We start from the raw sequence: 22154 nt of genomic DNA, 5'->3' as shown, positions 1-22154 counted from the left end.
CCCTGTACTATGAGATATCTGGTCTCTCTCTAGGTTCCCCCTGTACTATGAGATATCTGGTCTCTCTAGGTTCCCCCTGTACTATGAGATATCTGGTCTCTCTAGGTTCCCCCTGTACTATGAGATATCTGGTCTCTCTCTAGGTTCCCCCTGTACTATGAGATATCTGGTCTCTCTAGGTTAATACTGTAATGTGGTGTCTCTCTCTAGGTTCCCCCTGTACTATGAGATTAAGATAGCATTTGTTATCTGGTTGCTGTCTCCCTACACCAGAGGAGCTAGTCTCATCTACAGGAAGTGCCTCCATCCTCTACTGTCCTCAAGAGAGAGGGTAAGACTGACTGACTGAGCACTGTAACTGTGTATTGAATGTGTATTGAATATGAAGCCTGGTCAAGCAACAGAAGAATACGTTTGAATCCTATATTTGTTTTGATTCCTCCTGCTAAGAAAGCTGGCTGACACGTATAATGATCTGCTGTCAGTTGATGACAAGATATTTAGCTTTTGTGTTGTCATGGGTTTTGACATGTTGTTGCATACTATAGTTGTTATTCTGTGAACTGACTCTCTGTTTGTCTCTGTAACGGTTGTTGTCACCCAGGAGATAGACGAGTACATTGTCCAGGCCAAGGAGCGTAGCTACGAGACCATGGTGACCTTCGGCAAGCAGGGCCTAAGTATAGCTGCTACTGCAGCTGTCTCCGCAGCTGTCAAGGCAAGTACTGCACGAGTCGTCTCCCCACCCCCACGCCCCCACCCCCACCCTACCGCCCCCACCCCCACCCTCACCTAGCTATCTGAATATACTAACTACTGTGATATGTGGTTGTCCCACCTAGCTATCTGAATATACTAACTACTGTGATATGTGGTTGTCTCACCTAGCTATCTGAATATACTAACTACTGTGATATGTGGTTGTCCCACCTAGCTATCTGAATATACTAACTACTGTGATATGTGGTTGTCTCACCTAGCTATCTGAATATACTAACTACTGTGATATGTGGTTGTCCACCTAGCTATCTGAATATACTAACTACTGTGATATATGGTTGTGGAAACGTGTCTGTTAAAGGACTGACGTGGAAACGTGTCTGGCTAAAGGACTGACGTGGAAACGTGTCTGCTAAAGGACTGACGTGGAAACGTGTCTGTTAAAGGACTGACGTGGAAACGTGTCTGTTAAAGGACTGACGTGGAAACGTGTCTGTTAAAGGACTGACGTGGAAACGTGTCTGTTGAAGGACTGACGTGGAAACGTGTCTGTTGAAGGACTGACGTGGAAACGTGTCTGGCTAAAGGACTGACGTGGAAACGTGTCTGGCTAAAGGACTGACGTGGAAACGTGTCTGGCTAAAGGACTGACGTGGAAACGTGTCTGCTAAAGGACTGACGTGGAAACGTGTCTGCTAAAGGACTGACGTGGAAACGTGTCTGCTAAAGGACTGACGTGGAAACGTGTCTGTTAAAGGACTGACGTGGAAACGTGTCTGTTAAAGGACTGACGTGGAAACGTGTCTGGCTAAAGGACTGACGTGGAAACGTGTCTGCTAAAGGACTGACGTGGAAACGTGTCTGTTTAAAGGACTGACTTGGAAACGTGTCTGTGTGAGATTCTCTATTGGGTGTAACTGCAAACAGCCATGCACAAAGCAGCACGTGCCAGTCCCTGGGCTAACAGCCATGCACAAAGCAGCACGTGCCAGTCCCTGGGCTAACAGCCATGCACAAAGCAGCACGTGCCAGTCCCTGGGCTAACAGCCATGCACGGAGCAGCACGTGCCAGTCCCTGGGCTAACAGCCATGCACAGAGCAGCACGTGCCAGTCCCTGGGCTAACAGCCATGCACAGAGCAGCACGTGTCAGTCCCTGGGCTAACAGCCATGCACGGAGCAGCACGTGCCAGTCCCTGGGCTAACAGCCATGCACGGAGCAGCACGTGCCAGTCCCTGGGCTAACAGCCATGCACGGAGCAGCACGTGTCAGTCCCTGGGCTAACAGCCATGCACAGAGCAGCACGTGTCAGTCCCTGGGCTAACAGCCATGCACGTGCCAGTCCCTGGGCTAACAGCCATGCACAGAGCAGCACGGGCCAGTCCCTGGGCTAACAGCCATGCACAGAGCAGCACGTGTCAGTCCCTGGGCTAACAGCCATGCACAGAGCAGCACGTGCCAGTCCCTGGGCTAACAGCCATGCACAGAGCAGCACGTGGCAGTCCCTGGGCTAACAGCCATGCACAGAGCAGCACGTGCCAGTCCCTGGGCTAACAGCCATGCACAGAGCAGCACGTGCCAGTCCCTGGGCTAACAGCCATGCACAGAGCAGCACGTGCCAGTCCCTGGGCTAACAGCCATGCACAGAGCAGCACGTGCCAGTCCCTGGGCTAACAGCCATGCACAGAGCAGCACGTGCCAGTCCCTGGGCTGTGTCATCAGGATTCAACACAGAGGGACTAGTGTTTGTTCTCCTTCTCTACTCTTAATAGGACTGTTGTTGCTTCAGAGACCGAGAGTTCCATGGAGGCATCGGTCTTGTCTGTTGAAGCCAGACGGATCTGATTGATGTGCTGGTATTGTGTCCTGTGGCTGACTGGTTGTGACTAACAATAGGAACATGCTAGTGTTGAGCCCTATAAAGGCTGCCATGAGGACGGAATCCAGGCATTCTAAAACGGAATTCAACAATATTCTAAAATGTGTTGACCTTAGTAGCAACTAAATGTATTGAATTTATTAGAAAACGTATATTAGTTTTAACCCAGTTAATCAAAACACATGAACAAAGTGTATCAGTGATTTGGTATTTTCCTACAACTTTCTGAAAGGACACAGGAACGCCCCAGTGTGTGTGTCTACCTGTTAGCGTTGACGCAATTCATGATAACCGTCTTCTGGTAGATGGAAAGGCTGTCCAAAAAAAAAAATGGTTTCTATTAAATGTTAACTACAAAGTAGCCTCTGTCTACCTGCCAGAATGAGATGATTATTTGCGTCGATCAAGTGGCCATTTTGTTTTTGAAAACTCGGCCATCACGTGCTACAGGAACACCGCTAACCATACAAGTTTCTTGCACTTGAATTAAAGGGTATCAACACCCCAAAATGTGCATATTTCTTAGATTTTTCCCAGACCTCCAAAGTGGTCTCCACATTATGGACTAAGAACATCCAAAAGGTTTTTTCTATTAGGGTGATTTTTGCGAGAAGAAAATAGGCAGATATCTGAAACCTGGGGTGGGGAAACAGATTTGGGACAGAGCCTCGGTCCAGGCCTAGATAAACAACCTGAGCATGCTAGCTGGGACAGAGCCTCGGTCCAGGCCTGGATAAACAACCTGAGCATGCTAGCTGGGACAGAGCCTCGGTCTAGGCCTGGATAAACAACCTGAGCATGCTAGCTGGGACGGAGCCTCGGTCTAGGCCTGGATAAACAACCTGAGCATGCTAGCTGGGACGGAGCCTCGGTCCAGGCCTGGATAAACAACGATAAACAACCTGAGCATGCTAGCTGGGACAGAGCCTCGGCCCAGGCCTGGATAAACGACCTGAGCATGCTAGCTGGGACAGAGCCTCGGCCCAGGCCTGGATAAACAACCTGAGCATACTAGCTGGGTCAGAGCCTCGGTCCAGGCCTGGATAAACAACCTGAGCATGCTAGCTGGGTCAGAGCCTCGGTCCAGGCCTGGATAAACAACCTGAGCATTCTAGCTGGGTCAGAGCCTCGGTCCAGGCCTGGATAAACAACCTGAGCATGCTAGCTGGGACAGAGCCTCTGCCCAGGCCTGGATAAACAACCTGAACATGCTAGCTGGGACAGAGCCTCTGCCCAGGCCTGGATAAACAACCTGAGCATGCTAGCTGGGACGGAGCCTCGGTCCAGGCCTGGATAAAGCAACAATAGGCTGCCTTCTTTCTATGTCCTATCGCTCAACACAAAGTCAGAAACCGCATATAACCTTGACTCTGCATCCAGCAGCCTCTCTCACGGTCTCTTCCTGGAGCTTGTAAATACATATATTTTATGTCTCTACTCTGCCTCTATCAAACCAGCCAATTGATCAGGTCTTCTATGGCTCTACTTTTCCCCTCCTCCTAGTCTCTTCTTTTTTTCCTGTTCTCCTGACTGTGTTCTAACGTTGGTGTTGATCTGTCTTTCTACCAATCTTGTCTGACGTGCAGTCTGTCTCTAGGGGCACAGCACTACTAGTGGCAGCTCTCTGAGGTAATAATGATAGAGATATATTTTACTGTAGCATGAAGAAATACCTCAGATCTAGGGCTGGGCGATTATGGCCAAAATCTCACATATCCCGATAATGATACATATCACGATTATAGCAATTTTTTGGTAAATTCAATTTCTGCATATTGAGAATTTCCACACTGTCCCGTAGGGCTGCATTATATGGGCAAGTCATCTGGGCCTTATTTTTAACCAAATGTTGCAATTTGACTTGCGATTTAGAGCGAAACACTTGGGTTAACTGTTGGAATCATGGAAATAGAATGTATATTATAATTATATAGTTAAAATATAATTGGGCACTTTTAATACAGTGTTTGACTGAGACCACAAATTAAATTGCCAGGGAGGAGTTGTTGTGACAGGGTAGGAACTAATGTGTTGTTAAGTGTTTCCTAGGGGATCCTATAATCTTTGGCTAGATTGAACGTGTTGTCATAACTACTTCATGTAGCTAACATATTCTTGCTTTACGTTTACCTCTTTAATTCATAAGACACTGTTGCACAAACAACATGCTGATTTAGGCCTACACAATCACTGGTATTATCAGGCTGTATTAGCTAGCTAAGTTACGTTTGCTCTTACTCAGTACTTTTATTAGCTAGCTAGCGATTAGCATTAGCGGCTAACAATCAGCGGCTAAGAAAAGACACTAGCTGTTTGCAGATTTAAGAAACACAAGCTAATAGTGTAATTATAAAACGCCAGTAGATTTATATATTAAGAAGCAAAGGGAAAGCAGCATTGTTGTCGGCAACAGTGTTACTTGTGCTGCATTGACCAGGCGGACTGAACACATCGGTCACGTGGTTGAGGAACATCCAACGCGCTCCTTGAGTGACAGGGGGCGGGGCTAGGTGTGTGCGTCATAAAGAGAGAGGAACACATGGACACTGCCATCACATTTAACAAGTCAAACATTCAAATACCTGGGATAGAAGGTAAAGTTAAAAACCCAAACCAGTCCGTGCATCAATACCGGTATATCGCTAAACACAGTCTACCGCCCAGCCCTACTCAGATCATTCATAGATTCACCTATTCATTGTTTTTATGGCGTTTGCTATTTTTTTATCTTTTTGGTATTTTCTGTGATGTTGTCAAGCTGTGCTGCACACACAACCACTAATGTTCCCTTCATGATAGTACACATCCTGTCTGTTCCCCAGTTCTGTTATGGAAAAGGTTCTGCGTTGTCATAAGCTGTTTGAAAACACGATGATAAACACTGTGAATAGATTCTAGGCATTTAACTTATGTAGTAGTTTTACACAAACACTCCCTCAGTATGTTACTGTGTCAGAACACAACAACACAAACACTCCCTCAGCCTGTTACTGTGTCAGAACACAACAACACAAACACTCCCTCAGCCTGTTACTGTGTCAGAACACAACAACACAAACACTCCCTCAGCCTGTTACTGTGTCAGAACACAACAACACAAACACTCCCTCAGCATGTTACTGTCTGTCAGAACACAACAACACAAACACTCCCTCAGCATGTTACTGTCTGTCAGAACACAACAACACAAACACTCCCTCAGCCTGTTACTGTGTCAGAACACAACAACACAAACACTCCCTCAGCCTGTTACTGTGTCAGAACACAACAACACAAACACTCCCTCAGCATGTTACTGTATCAGAACACAACACAAACACTCCCTCAGCATGTTACTGTCTGTCAGAACACAACACAAACACTCCCTCAGCCTGTTACTGTCTGTCAGAACACAACAACACAAACACTCCCTCAGTATGTTACTGTCTATCAGAACACAACAACACAAACACTCCCTCAGCATGTTACTGTATCAGAACACAACAACACAAACACTCCCTCAGCCTGTTACTGTCTATCAGAACACAACAATACAAACACTCCCTCAGCCTGTTACTGTGTCAGAACACAAACACTCCCTCAGCATGTTACTGTCTATCAGAACACAACAACACAAACACTCCCTCAGCATGTTACTGTATCAGAACACAACAACACAAACACTCCCTCAGCCTGTTACTGTCTATCAGAACACAACAATACAAACACTCCCTCAGCCTGTTACTGTATCAGAACACAAACACTCCCTCAGCCTGTTACTGTGTCAGAACACAAACACTCCCTCAGCCTGTTACTGTATCAGAACACAAACACTCCCTCAGCCTGTTACTGTCTATCAGAACACAACAACACAAACACTCCCTCAGCCTGTTACTGTGTCAGAACACAAACACTCCCTCAGTATGTTACTCTGTCAGAACACAACAACACAAACACTCCCTCAGCATGTTACTGTATCAGAACACAACAACACAAACACTCCCTCAGCCTGTTACTGTCTGTCAGAACACAAACACTCCCTCAGCCTGTTATTGTCTGTCAGAACACAACAACACAAACACTCCCTCAGCATGTTACTGTGTCAGAACACAACAACACAAACACTCCCTCAGCCTGTTACTGTGTCAGAACACAACAACACAAACACTCCCTCAGCATGTTACTGTCTGTCAGAACACAACAACACAAACACTCCCTCAGCATGTTACTGTCTGTCAGAACACAACAACACAAACACTCCCTCAGCCTGTTACTGTGTCAGAACACAACAACACAAACACTCCCTCAGCCTGTTACTGTGTCAGAACACAACAACACAAACACTCCCTCAGCATGTTACTGTCTGTCAGAACACAACAACACAAACACTCCCTCAGTATGTTACTGTATCAGAACACAACAACACAAACACTCCCTCAGTATGTTACTGTGTCAGAACACAAACACTCCCTCAGCCTGTTACTGTCTGTCAGAACACAACAACACAAACACTCCCTCAGCATGTTACTGTGTCAGAACACAACAACACAAACACTCCCTCAGCATGTTACTGTCTGTCAGAACACAACAACACAAACACTCCCTCAGCATGTTACTGTGTCAGAACACAACAACACAAACACTCCCTCAGCATGTTACTGTGTCAGAACACAACAACACAAACACTCCCTCAGCATGTTACTGTCTGTCAGAACACAACAACACAAACACTCCCTCAGCATGTTACTGTGTCAGAACACAAACACTCCCTCAGCCTGTTACTGTGTCAGAACACAAACACTCCCTCAGTATGTTACTGTGTCAGAACACAACAACACAAACACTCCCTCAGCATGTTACTGTGTCAGAACACAAACACTCCCTCAGTATGTTACTGTGTCAGAACACAACAACACAAACACTCCCTCAGCATGTTACTGTGTCAGAACACAAACACTCCCTCAGTATGTTACTGTGTCAGAACACAACAACACAAACACTCCCTCAGCATGTTACTGTGTCAGAACACAAACACTCCCTCAGCATGTTACTGTGTCAGAACACAAACACTCCCTCAGCATGTTACTGTCTGTCAGAACACAACAACACAAACACTCCCTCAGCATGTTACTGTGTCAGAACACAACAACACAAACACTCCCTCAGTATGTTACTCTGTCAGAACACAACAACACAAACACTCCCTCAGCATGTTACTGTATCAGAACACAACAACACAAACACTCCCTCAGCCTGTTACTGTCTGTCAGAACACAAACACTCCCTCAGCCTGTTACTGTCTGTCAGAACACAACAACACAAACACTCCCTCAGCATGTTACTGTGTCAGAACACAACAACACAAACACTCCCTCAGCCTGTTACTGTGTCAGAACACAAACACTCCCTCAGCATGTTACTGTCTGTCAGAACACAAACACTCCCTCAGCATGTTACTGTCTGTCAGAACACAACAACACAAACACTCCCTCAGTATGTTACTGTATCAGAACACAACAACACAAACACTCCCTCAGCATGTTACTGTCTGTCAGAACACAAACACTCCCTCAGCATGTTACTGTCTGTCAGAACACAACAACACAAACACTCCCTCAGCATGTTACTGTGTCAGAACACAACAACACAAACACTCCCTCAGCATGTTACTGTGTCAGAACACAACAACACAAACACTCCCTCAGCATGTTACTGTCTGTCAGAACACAACAACACAAACACTCCCTCAGCATGTTACTGTGTCAGAACACAAACACTCCCTCAGCCTGTTACTGTGTCAGAACACAAACACTCCCTCAGTATGTTACTGTGTCAGAACACAACAACACAAACACTCCCTCAGCATGTTACTGTGTCAGAACACAAACACTCCCTCAGTATGTTACTGTGTCAGAACACAACAACACAAACACTCCCTCAGCATGTTACTGTGTCAGAACACAAACACTCCCTCAGTATGTTACTGTGTCAGAACACAACAACACAAACACTCCCTCAGCATGTTACTGTGTCAGAACACAAACACTCCCTCAGCATGTTACTGTGTCAGAACACAAACACTCCCTGAGCCTGTTACTGTCTATCAGAACACAACAACACAAACACTCCCTCAGCATGTTACTGTGTCAGAACACAAACACTCCCTGAGCCTGTTACTGTATCAGAACACAACAACACAAACACTCCCTCAGCCTGTTACTGTATTTTGTCGGAGCACAGTAAGATACTGGAGCCATGATGTCATGAGGAGAGGGGAGGCGTTTAGAGGACAGTGTTATCCCTGTGGTGACACTAACTGTGTGTGTGTGTGTGTGTGTGTTTAGGGCCAGGGGGCGATCACAGAGAAGCTGAGGAGCTTCAGTATGCACGACCTGACTCAGATACCCCTCGACGACGCAGCAGCCAATCAGATCTATACGGCCCATGCCGGCAACCCTGCCGTGAGCAGGAGGGCGCTCGCCGCAAACTCGACCGACAGAACAGGTAGGACACACACACACACACACAGGTCCTTACATGAACCCATCACCTAGTACCTTCCACTGGTCTGTTAATCATTGATCTGAAGAGGGAGCCAATTATACCACAGTAAGACTCTGGTCTCCACCTTCCTCAAACATCCTCTATAGCTGGGTCTGTGTTGAGTAACACGGGTTAACCCTCCCTATGAGTAACACGGGTTAACCCTCACTATGAGTAACATGGGTTAACCCTCACTATGAGTAACATGGGTTAACCCTCACTATGAGTAACATGGGTTAACCCTCCCTATGAGTAACACGGGTTAACCCTCCCTATGAGTAACATGGGTTAACCCTCCCTATGAGTAGCATGGGTTAACCCTCCCTATGAGTAACACGGGTTAACCCTCCCTGTTCCCTATGCGTAACATGGGTTAACCCTCCCTATGAGTAACACAGGTTAACCCTCCCTATGAGTAACACGGGTTAACCCTCCCTGTTCCCTATGCGTAACATGGGTTAACCCTCCCTATGAGTAACATGGGTTAACCCTCCCTATGAGTAACATGGGTTAACCCTCCCTATGAGTAACATGGGTTAACCCTCCCTATGAGTAACATGGGTTAACCCTCCCTATGAGTAACACGGGTTAACCCTCCCTGTTCCCTATGCGTAACACGGGTTAACCCTCCCTATGAGTAACATGGGTTAACCCTCCCTATGAGTAACATGGGTTAACTCTCCCTATGAGTAACATGGGTTAACTCTCCCTATGAGTAACATGGGTTAACCCTCCCTATGAGTAACATGGGTTAACCCTCCCTATGAGTAACATGGGTTAACCCTCCCTATGAGTAACATGGGTTAACCCTCCCTATGAGTAGCATGGGTTAACCCTCCCTATGAGTAGCATGGGTTAACCCTCCCTATGAGTAACACGGGTTAACCCTCCCTATGAGTAACATGGGTTAACCCTCCCTGTTCCCTATGAGTAACACGGGTTAACCCTCCCTATGAGTAGCATGGGTTAACCCTCCCTATGAGTAACATGGGTTAACCCTCCCTATGAGTAGCATGGGTTAACCCTCCCTATGAGTAACACGGGTTAACCCTCCCTATGAGTAACACGGGTTAACCCTCCCTGTTCCCTATGAGTAACATGGGTTAACCCTCCCTATGAGTAACATGGGGTAACCCTCCCTATGGGTTAACCCTCCCTATGAGTAACATGGGTTAACCCTCCCTATGAGTAACATGGGTTAACCCTCCCTATGAGTAACATGGGTTAACCCTCCCTATGAGTAACACGGGTTAACCCTCCCTGTTCCCTATGAGTAACACGGGTTAACCCTCCCTATGAGTAGCATGGGTTAACCCTCCCTATGAGTAACACGGGTTAACCCTCCCTATGAGTAACACGGGTTAACCCTCCCTATGAGTAACACGGGTTAACCCTCCCTATGAGTAACACGGGTTAACCCTCCCTATGAGTAACACGGGTTAACCCTCCCTATGAGTAACACGGGTTAACCCTCCCTATGAGTAACACGGGTTAACCCTCCCTATGAGTAACACGGGTTAACCCTCCCTATGAGTAACATGGGTTAACCCTCCCTGTTCCCTATGAGTAACACGGGTTAACCCTCCCTATGAGTAGCATGGGTTAACCCTCCCTATGAGTAGCATGGGTTAACCCTCCCTATGAGTAGCATGGGTTAACCCTCCCTATGAGTAGCATGGGTTAACCCTCCCTATGAGTAGCATGGGTTAACCCTCCCTATGAGTAGCATGGGTTAACCCTCCCTATGAGTAGCATGGGTTAACCCTCCCTATGAGTAGCATGGGTTAACCCTCCCTATGAGTAGCATGGGTTAACCCTCCCTATGAGTAGCATGGGTTAACCCTCCCTATGAGTAGCATGGGTTAACCCTCCCTATGAGTAGCATGGGTTAACCCTCCCTATGAGTAGCATGGGTTAACCCTCCCTATGAGTAGCATGGGTTAACCCTCCCTATGAGTAGCATGGGTTAACCCTCCCTATGAGTAGCATGGGTTAACCCTCCCTATGAGTAGCATGGGTTAACCCTCCCTATGAGTAGCATGGGTTAACCCTCCCTATGAGTAGCATGGGTTAACCCTCCCTATGAGTAGCATGGGTTAACCCTCCCTATGAGTAGCATGGGTTAACCCTCCCTATGAGTAGCATGGGTTAACCCTCCCTATGAGTAGCATGGGTTAACCCTCCCTATGAGTAGCATGGGTTAACCCTCCCTATGAGTAGCATGGGTTAACCCTCCCTATGAGTAGCATGGGTTAACCCTCCCTATGAGTAGCATGGGTTAACCCTCCCTATGAGTAACACGGGTTAACCCTCCCTATGAGTAACACGGGTTAACCCTCCCTATGAGTAACATGGGTTAACCCTCCCTATGAGCCCTGGTCTAAAGCAGTGTCCTCTATAGGATGTAGGGTGCCTATCAGCCAGTGATTCCAGCTGTTTGTCTCTAAGAGCTGTGGCAGTGATTCCAGCTGTTCGTCTCTAAGAGCTGTGGCAGTGATTCCAGCTGTTCGTCTCTAAGAGCTCTGCCAGTGATTCCAGCTGTTCGTCTCTAAGAGCTGTGGCAGTGATTCCAGCTGTTCGTCTCTAAGAGCTGTTCCAGTGATTCCAGCTGTTCGTCTCTAAGAGCTGTGGCAGTGATTCCAGCTGTTCCTCTCTAAGAGCTGTGGCAGTGATTCCAGCTGTTCCTCTCTAAGAGCTTTGGCAGTGATTCCAGCTGTTCGTCTCTAAGAGCTGTGCCAGTGATTCCAGCTGTTCGTCTCTAAGAGCTCTGCCAGTGATTCCAGCTGTTCGTCTCTAAGAGCTGTGCCAGTGATTCCAGCTGTTCGTCTCTAAGAGCTGTGGCAGTGATTCCAGCTGTTCGTCTCTAAGAGCTGTGGCAGGGATTCCAGCTGTTCGTCTCTAAGAGCTGTGGCAGGGATTCCAGCTGTTCGTCTCTAAGAGCTGTGGCAGTGATTCCAGCTGTTCGTCTCTAAGAGCTGTGCCAGTGATTCCAGCTGTTCGTCTCTAAGAGCTCTGCCAGTGATTCCAGCTGTTCGTCTCTAAGAGCTCTGCCAGTGATTCCAGCTGTTCGTCTCTAAGAGCTGTGCCAGTGATTCCAGCTGTTCGTCTCTAAGAGCTGTGGCAGTGATTCCAGCTGTTCGTCTCTAAGAGCTGTTCCAGTGATTCCAGCTGTTCGTCTCTAAGAGCTTTGGCAGTGATTCCAGCTGTTCGTCTCTAAGAGCTGTTCCAGTGATTCCAGCTGTTCGTCTCTAAGAGCTGTGCCAGTGATTCCAGCTGTTCGTCTCTAAGAGCTGTGCCAGTGATTCCAGCTGTTCGTCTCTAAGAGCTGTGGCAGTGATTCCAGCTGTTCGTCTCTAAGAGCTGTGCCAGTGATTCCAGCTGTTCGTCTCTAAGAGCTCTGCACACCTGGATTGTACAACATTTGCCCATTTCTATGATTTTCAAACTTCTTCATGCTCTTTCGAATTGGTTGTTGATCACTGCTAGACAACCGTACTGCACCCTATTCCCTATGTAGTGCTCCCTATTCCCTATGTACTGCACCCTATTCCCTATGTAGTGCACCCTATTCCCTATGTAGTGTCCCTATTCCCTGTGTAGTGTGACCAGCTGAAAGTTCAGATGTGGTGGTTCCATTCTGCACCCTATTCCCTATGTAGTGTCTCCTCAGGTTGACAGAGGATCAGTACAGGGAGGGGTTGGTTCTGTTCTCCTCAGGTTGATGGAGGATCAGTACAGGGAGTAGTTGGTTGGTTCTGTTCTCCTCAGGTTGACAGAGGATCAGCACAGGGAGGGGTTGGTTGGTTCTGTTCTCCTCAGGTTGACAGAGGATCAGTACAGGGAGGGGTTAACCCAGGGGTTGGTTCTGTTCTACTCAGGTTGACAGAGGATCAGTACAGGGAGGGGTTAACCCAGGGGTTGGTTCTGTTCTACTCAGGTTGATCGAGGATCAGTACAGGGAGGGGTTGGTTCTGTTCTACTCAGGTTGACAGAGGATCAGTACAGGGAGTGGTTGGTTGGTTCTGTTCTCCTCAGGTTGACAGAGGATCAGTACAGGGAGTGGTTGGTTGGTTCTGTTCTCCTCAGGTTGACAGAGGATCAGTATAGGGAGGGGTTGGTTGGTTCTGTTCTCCTCAGGTTGACAGAGGATCAGTACAGGGAGGGGTTGGTTGGTTCTGTTCTCCTCAGGTTAACAGAGGATCAGTATAGGGAGGGGTTGGTTGGTTCTGTTCTCCTCAGGTTGACAGAGGATCAGTATAGGGAGGGATTTGGTTCTGTTCTCCTCAGGTTGGTTGGGGTTGGGAGGGGTTGGTTGGTTCTGTTCTCAGGGAGGGAAAGTCTCATTACTCATCATCACGCAAGTATGCTCTGGGCTGTTCTGGACTGGACTAGCTCAGCTGTGACCAGTCAGAGGTATGCTAGAAGACAGATAAATAGATCATTAGTGGGATGAATGGAATGGGCTCCTCACCTTTGTCATACTAGGAAAATGATATCTGATGTGGAGAATTAGATGTTTCTCCTAAAACAGCTGTCAACCAATAGGGCTCAATTGCTTCATCTGATACCAGTTTGCCTTGGACTGTGTGAAGGCTAGCATAAAAAACACATTTCTTAGGTTGCAGAAAGTTTAAATCCTCAAACAAATATGAACAGCCTTGTAGAGTTAATAGTGGCTCCAGATCCCAAGGATCTTTCTAGAATGGAGAGCAGATGTGACTACAGGAACAAAGGAAAGGAGGACTGGAGGCAGTTACTATGTTACTGCTGCCCCCTGGTGGAGGCTGGTAGAATGGCAGCTGTTGTGACTCACAACACATAACAGTCCCAGTCAGTTAGTAGGGGTCGTAGCCCAGTAATGATATTACAGAACAGCCCCAGTCAGTTAGTAGGGGTCGTAGCCCAGTAATGATATTACAGAACAGCCCCAGTCAGTTAGTAGGGGTCGTAGCCCAGTGATGGTATTACAGAACAGAACAGCCCCAGTCAGTTAGTAGGGGTCATAGCCCAGTGATATTACAGAACAGCCCCAGTCAGTTAGTAGGGGTCATAGCCAGTGATGGTATTACAGAACAGCCCCAGTCAGTGAGTAGGGGTCATAGCCCAGTGATATTACAGAACAGCCCCAGTCAGTAGTAGGGGTCATAGCCCAGTGATGATATTACAGAACAGCCCCAGTCAGTTAGTAGGGGTCATAGCCCAGTGATGATATTACAGAACAGCCCCAGTCAGTTAGTAGGGGTCATAGCCCAGTGATGGTATTACAGAACAGAACAGCCCCAGTCAGTTAGTAGGGGTCATAGCCCAGTGATGATATTACAGAACAGCCCCAGTCAATTAGTAGGGGTCATAGCCCAGTGATGATATTACAGAACAGCCCCAGTCAGTTAGTAGGGGTCATAGCCCAGTGATGGTATTACAGAACAGAACAGCCCCAGTCAGTTAGTAGGGGTTGTAGCCCAGTGATGATATTACAGAACAGCCCCAGTCAATAAGTAGGGGTCGTAGCCCAGTGATGAAATTACAGAACAGCCCCAGTCAGTGAGTAGGGGTCATAGCCCAGTGATGATATTACAGAACAGAACAGCCGCAGTCAGTTAGTAGGGGTCATAGCCCAGTGATGGTATTGCAGAACAGAACAGTCCCAGTCAGTTAGTAGGGGTCATAGCCCAGTGATGGTATTGCAGAACAGAACAGTCCCAGTCAGTTAGTAGGGGTCATAGCCCAGTGATGATATTACAGAACAGCCCCAGTCAGTTAGTAGGGGTCGTAGCCCAGTGATATCACAGAACAGCCCCAGTCAGTTAGTAGGGGTCGTAGCCCAGTGATATTACAGAACAGTCCCAGTCAGTTAGTAGGGGTCGTAGCCCAGTCGTGATATTACAGAACAGCCCCAGTCAGTTAGTAGGGGTCGTAGCCCAGTGATGATATTACAGAACAGCCCCAGTCAGTTAGTAGGGGTCATAGCCCAGTGATGATATTACAGAACAGCCCCAGTCAGTTAGTAGGGGTCATTGCCCAGTGATATTACAGAACAGCCCCAGTCAGTTAGTAGGGGTCATAGCCCAGTGATGGTATTACAGAACAGCCCCAGTCAGCTAGTAGTGGTGATGGAGTGGTGTAAATCTCGCCACCATTGGACTGTGGATCAGTGGAAACTTGTTCTCTGGAGTGATGAGTCATGTTTCACCAACTGGCTGTCTGACGGACAAATCTGGGTTTGGCGGATGCCAGGAGAGCGTTACCTTCCCCAATGCATCGTGCCAACTGTAAAGTTTGGTGGAGGAGGAATAATTGTCTGGGGCTGTTTTTCATGGTTTGGGCCCCTTAGTTCCAGTGAAGGGAAATATTAACACTACAGCATACAATGACATTCTAGATGATTCTGTGCTTCCAACTTTGTGGCAACAGTTTGGGGAAGGCCATTTCCTGTTTCACCATGACAATGCCCCCATGCACAAAGTGAGGTCCAATCAGAAATGGTTTGTGGAGATCAGTGTGGAAGAACTTGACTGTCCCGCACAGTTTACACATACTTTAGGTCATGTAGTGTATGTTATAGCAATCTGTTAGGGGATAACACCGTTGGTTGTTGTGGAATTCATCCCCAGTGATTGGCTCCGTCCCCAGGCAGCCTGTCTCTCTCTCTCTCTCTCCAACACACCAGTCAGAATGTCAGTCAGCCCCCCTCGGACTCAGCACTTCTACCATGAGGACACGACCTAGGAGACCAAGTTAACCTTCTTCTGGTTTAGTTGTACTATGTCTAACTGATATGGACATGTCTCCCCAGAGTACCCTGTCTAACTGATATGGACATGTCTCCCCAGAGTACCCTGTCTAACTGATATGGACATGTCTCCCCAGAGTACCCTGTCTAACTGATATGGACATGTCTCCTCAGAGTACCCTGTCTAACTGATATGGACATGTCTCCCCAGAGTACCATGTCTAACTGATATGGACATGTCTCCCCAGAGTACCCTGTCTAACTGATATGGACATGTCTAACTGATAGGGACGTTTCTCCCCAGAGTACTATGCCTATGATCAGGAGGACAGGACAGACGAGGAGGGGGAACAACTTTTCTCAGAGGACGAGGCTGTCACCCAGAGAGGTCTGAGGAGGTCCCAGAGTGTCAAGATCGTGCGCTCTAAAGCTCGCAAAGATGTAAGTCTGAATACAACACACTGTAAAGATGTCTGTCTGAATATAACACACTGTAAAGATGTCTGTCTGAATACAACACACTGTAAAGATGTCTGTCTGAATATAACACACTGTAAAGATGTCTGTCTGAATACAACACACTGTAAAGATGTCTGTCTGAATATAACACACTGTAAAGATGTCTGTCTGAATACAACACACTGTAAAGATGTCTGTCTGAATATACCACCCTGTAAAGATGTCTGTCTGAATACAACACACTGTAAAGATGTCTGTCTGAATACAACACACTGTAAAGATGTCTGTCTGAATATAACACCCTGTAAAGATGTCTGTCTGAATATACCACACTGTAAAGATGTCTGTCTGAATACAACACACTGTAAAGATGTCTGTCTGAATATAACACCCTGTAAAGATGTCTGTCTGAATACAACACACTGTAAAGATGTCTGTCTGAATATAACACCCTGTAAAGATGTCTGTCTGAATACAACACACTGTAAAGATGTCTGTCTGAATACAACACACTGTAAAGATGTCTGTCTGAATACAACACACTGTAAAGATGTCTGTCTGAATATACCACCCTGTAAAGATGTCTGTCTGAATATAACACACTGTAAAGATGTCTGTCTGAATATACCACACTGTAAAGATGTCTGTCTGAATACAACACACTGTAAAGATGTCTGTCTGAATACAACACACTCTGTGGCTGCTCTCCTCTGGTTTGGATAGGTTAAATACTAGCTCTCTAATGCAGTGGTCACCAACCGGTTGATCACCAAACATTTGTGTTGAAAAGCCAACATCGAATATTGAGAAAGATAAAAAATAATAAAGCAAACTATTTAAATTTATTCTCAGCTGTGCCTCGCAAGTGCTACACCAACTGATCTCTTCTGTTATCAGAGCTCAAGTTCTGAAATATCATATGGTCTGAGAATAACGATACTGACAGGCCAGGCATATAGACATTATGCTGTGATAATGTATTAGACCAGGCATATAGCCAATATGCTGTGATAATGTATTAGGTCAGGAGGCATATAGCCACTATGCTGTGATAATGTATTAGGCCAGGAGGCATATAGCCACTATGCTGTGATAATGTATTAGGCCAGGCATATAGCCACTATGCTGTGATAATGTATTAGACCAGGCATATAGCCACTATGCTGGGATAATGTATTAGACCAGGCATATAGCCACTATGCTGTGATAATGTATTAGACCAGGCATATAGCCACTATGCTGTGATAATGTATTAGGCCAGGCATATAGCCATTATGCTGTGATAATGTATTAGGCCAGGCATATAGCCACTATGCTGGGATAATGTATTAGACCAGGCATATAGCCACTATGCTGTGATAATGTATTAGGCCAGGCATATAGCCACTATGCTGTGATAATGTATTAGACCAGGCATATAGCCACTATGCTGTGATAATGTATTAGACCAGGCATATAGCCACTATGCTGTGATAATGTATTAGACCAGGCATATAGCCACTATGCTGTGATAATGTATTAGACCAGGCATATAGCCACTATGCTGTGATAATGTATTAGACCAGGCATATAGCCACTATGCTGTGATAATGTATTAGGCCAGGAGGCATATAGCCACTATGCTGTGATAATGTGTTAGACCAGACATATAGCCATTATGCTGTGATAATGTATTAGGCCAGGCATATAGCCACTATGCTGTGATAATGTATTAGGCCAGGCATATAGCCACTATGCTGGGATAATGTATTAGGCCAGGCATATAGCCACTATGCTGGGATAATGTATTAGGCCAGGCATATAGCCACTATGCTGTGATAATGTATTAGGCCAGGCATATAGCCACTATGCTGTGATAATGTATTAGACCAGGCATATAGCCACTATGCTGTGATAATGTATTAGGCCAGGCATATAGCCACTATGCTGTGATAATGTATTAGACCAGGCATATAGCCATTATGCTGTGATAATGTATTAGACCAGGCATATAGCCACTATGCTGTGATAATGTATTAGACCAGGCATATAGCCACTATGCTGTGATAATGTATTAGGCCAGGCATATAGCCACTATGCTGTGATAATGTATTAGACCAGGCATATAGCCACTATGCTGTGATAATGTATTAGACCAGGCATATAGCCACTATGCTGTGATAATGTATTAGACCAGGCATATAGCCACTATGCTGTGATAATGTATTAGGCCAGGAGGCATATAGCCACTATGCTGTGATAATGTATTAGGCCAGGAGGCATATAGCCACTATGCTGTGATAATGTATTAGGCCAGGAGGCATATAGCCACTATGCTGTGATAATGTATTAGACCAGGCATATAGCCACTATGCTGTGATAATGTATTAGGCCAGGAGGCATATAGCCACTATGCTGTGATAATGTATTAGACCAGGCATATAGCCACTATGCTGTGATAATGTATTAGACCAGGCATATAGCCACTATGCTGTGATAATGTATTAGACCAGGAGGCATATAGCCACTATGCTGTGATAATGTATTAGACCAGGCATATAGCCACTATGCTGTGATAATGTATTAGACCAGGCATATAGCCGCTGTGCTGTTTTTATTGGTTTAAAGTTACATTAGAATGTTTAAATAAATCATCTCTGCTTTTTGACACTGAAAGTGATCTGGACTGAGGAAAGACTGGTGACCACCTCTACAATCTCTATACAAGGGTCTTATTCTTCAGTCTTTTCAAAGGGTTTCAGGAGGCTGTAATGCTTGTTATCGTATATTAACTAGGTCAGAGTTATACCAGTCTGATGGTCTGTTTCAGGAGGCTGTAATGCTTGTTATAGTATATTAACTAGGTCAGAGTTACACCAGTCTGATGGTCTGTTTCAGGAGGCTGTAATGCTTGTTATCGTATATTAACTAGGTCAGAGTTATACCAGTCTGATGGTCTGTTTCAGGAGGCTGTAATGCTTGTTATAGTATATTAACTAGGTCAGAGTTATACCAGTCTGATGGTCTGTTTCAGGAGGCTGTAATGCTTGTTATAGTATATTAACTAGGTCAGAGTTATACCAGTCTGATGGTCTGTTTCAGGAGGCTGTAATGCTTGTTATAGTATATTAACTAGGTCAGAGTTATACCAGTCTGATGGTCTGGTCTGTTTCAGGAGGCTGTAATGCTTGTTATAGTATATTAACTAGGTCAGAGTTATACCAGTCTGATGTCTGTTTCAGGAGGCTGTAATGCTTGTTATAGTATATTAACTAGGTCAGAGTTATACCAGTCTGATGGTCTGTTTCAGGAGGCTGTAATGCTTGTTATAGTATATTAACTAGGTCAGAGTTATACCAGTCTGATGGTCTGTTTCAGGAGGCTGTAATGCTTGTTATAGTATATTAACTAGGTCAGAGTTATACCAGTCTGATGGTCTGTTTCAGGAGGCTGTAATGCTTGTTATAGTATATTAACTAGGTCAGAGTTATACCAGTCTGATGGTCTGTTTCAGGAGGCTGTAATGCTTGTTATAGTATATTAACTAGGTCAGAGTTATACCAGTCTGACGGTCTGTTTCAGAAGGCTGTAATGCTTGTTATAGTATATTAACTAGGTCAGAGTTATACCAGTCTGATGGTCTGTTTCAGGAGGCTGTAATGCTTGTTATAGTATATTAACTAGGTCAGAGTTATACCAGTCTGATGGTCTGTTTCAGGAGGCTGTAATGCTTGTTATCATATATTAACTAGGTCGGAGTTATACCAGTCTGATGGTCTGTTTCAGGAGGCTGTAATGCTTGTTATAGTATATTAACTAGGTCAGAGTTATACCAGTCTGATGGTCTGTTTCAGAAGGCTGTAATGCTTGTTATAGTATATTAACTAGGTCAGAGTTATACCAGTCTGATGGTCTGTTTCAGAAGGCTGTAATGCTTGTTATCGTATATTAACTAGGTCAGAGTTATACCAGTCTGATGGTCTGTTCTGTTTCAGAAGGCTGTAATGCTTGTTATAGTATATTAACTAGGTCAGAGTTATACCAGTCTGATGGTCTGTTTCAGGAGGCTGTAATGCTTGTTATAGTATATTAACTAGGTCAGAGTTATACCAGTCTGATGGTCTGTTTCAGGAGGCTGTAATGCTTGTTATAGTATATTAACTAGGTCAGAGTTATACCAGTCTGATGGTCTGTTTCAGAAGGCTGTAATGCTTGTTATAGTATATTAACTAGGTCAGAGTTATACCAGTCTGATGGTCCGGTCTGTTTCAGGAGGCTGTAATGCTTGTTATAGTATATTAACTAGGTCAGAGTTATACCAGTCTGATGGTCTGGTCTGTTTCAGGAGGCTGTAATGCTTGTTATAGTATATTAACTAGGTCAGAGTTACACCAGTCTGATGTCTGTTTCAGGAGGCTGTAATGCTTGTTATAGTATATTAACTAGGTCAGAGTTATACCAGTCTGATGTCTGCTTCAGGAGGCTGTAATGCTTGTTATAGTATATTAACTAGGTCAGAGTTATACCAGTCTGATGGTCTGTTTCAGGAGGCTGTAATGCTTGTTATAGTATATTAACTAGGTCAGAGTTATACCAGTCTGATGGTCTGTTTCAGGAGGCTGTAATGCTTGTTATAGTATATTAACTAGGTCAGAGTTATACCAGTCTGATGGTCTGTTTCAGGAGGCTGTAATGCTTGTTATAGTATATTAACTAGGTCAGAGTTATACCAGTCTGATGGTCTGTTTCAGGAGGCTGTAATGCTTGTTATAGTATATTAACTAGGTCAGAGTTATACCAGTCTGATGGTCTGTTTCAGGAGGCTGTAATGCTTGTTATAGTATATTAACTAGGTCAGAGTTATACCAGTCTGATGGTCTGTTTCAGGAGGCTGTAATGCTTGTTATAGTATATTAACTAGGTCAGAGTTATACCAGTCTGATGGTCTGTTTCAGGAGGCTGTAATGCTTGTTATAGTATATTAACTAGGTCAGAGTTATACCAGTCTGATGTCTGTTTCAGGAGGCTGTAATGCTTGTTATAGTATATTAACTAGGTCAGAGTTATACCAGTCTGATGGTCTGTTTCAGAAGGCTGTAATGCTTGTTATAGTATATTAACTAGGTCAGAGTTATACCAGTCTGATGGTCTGTTTCAGGAGGCTGTAATGCTTGTTATAGTATATTAACTAGGTCAGAGTTATACCAGTCTGATGGTCTGTTTCAGGAGGCTGTAATGCTTGTTATAGTATATTAACTAGGTCAGAGTTATACCAGTCTGATGGTCTGTTTCAGAAGGCTGTAATGCTTGTTATAGTATATTAACTAGGTCAGAGTTATACCAGTCTGATGGTCTGTTTCAGGAGGCTGTAATGCTTGTTATAGTATATTAACTAGGTCAGAGTTCTACCAGTCTGATGGTCTGTTTCAGGAGGCTGTAATGCTTGTTATAGTATATTAACTAGGTCAGAGTTATACCAGTCTGATGGTCCGGTCTGTTTCAGGAGGCTGTAATGCTTGTTATAGTATATTAACTAGGTCAGAGTTATACCAGTCTGATGGTCTGTTTCAGAAGGCTGTAATGCTTGTTATAGTATATTAACTAGGTCAGAGTTATACCAGTCTGATGGTCTGTTTCAGGAGGCTGTAATGCTTGTTATAGTATATTAACTAGGTCAGAGTTATACCAGTCTGATGGTCTGTTTCAGGAGGCTGTAATGCTTGTTATCGTATATTAACTAGGTCAGAGTTATACCAGTCTGATGGTCTGTTTCAGGAGGCTGTAATGCTTGTTATTGTATATTAACTAGGTCAGAGTTATACCAGTCTGATGGTCTGTTTCAGGAGGCTGTAATGCTTGTTATAG

General features: G+C 45.3%; 1 protein-coding gene across 3 annotated transcripts in view; it reads left to right on the top strand.

Moving 5' to 3' along the window:
• Positions 1–22154, top strand: part of LOC110516366 (receptor expression-enhancing protein 3-like) — a 39970-nt gene that overhangs the window by 16411 nt on the left and 1405 nt on the right. For all 3 annotated transcript variants that reach the window (XR_005039102.1, XR_005039101.1, XM_036959701.1), the window contains exons 4-7: positions 211–331; positions 605–718; positions 8923–9082; positions 16156–16292. Coding sequence is in view for 1 of the 3 variants with exons in the window: in XM_036959701.1 (XP_036815596.1) it covers positions 211–331; positions 605–718; positions 8923–9082; positions 16156–16292 (532 nt within the window). In the remaining 2 variants the exon portion in view is untranslated. The remainder of the gene's footprint in view (positions 1–210; positions 332–604; positions 719–8922; positions 9083–16155; positions 16293–22154) is intronic.

The sequence above is a fragment of the Oncorhynchus mykiss genome, chromosome 23, assembly GCF_013265735.2.
Source record: "Oncorhynchus mykiss isolate Arlee chromosome 23, USDA_OmykA_1.1, whole genome shotgun sequence".
NCBI lineage: Eukaryota > Metazoa > Chordata > Actinopteri > Salmoniformes > Salmonidae > Oncorhynchus > Oncorhynchus mykiss.
The sequence above is the reverse complement of the archived record's forward strand: the minus strand, read 5'-3'. Positions and strand labels throughout refer to the sequence as shown.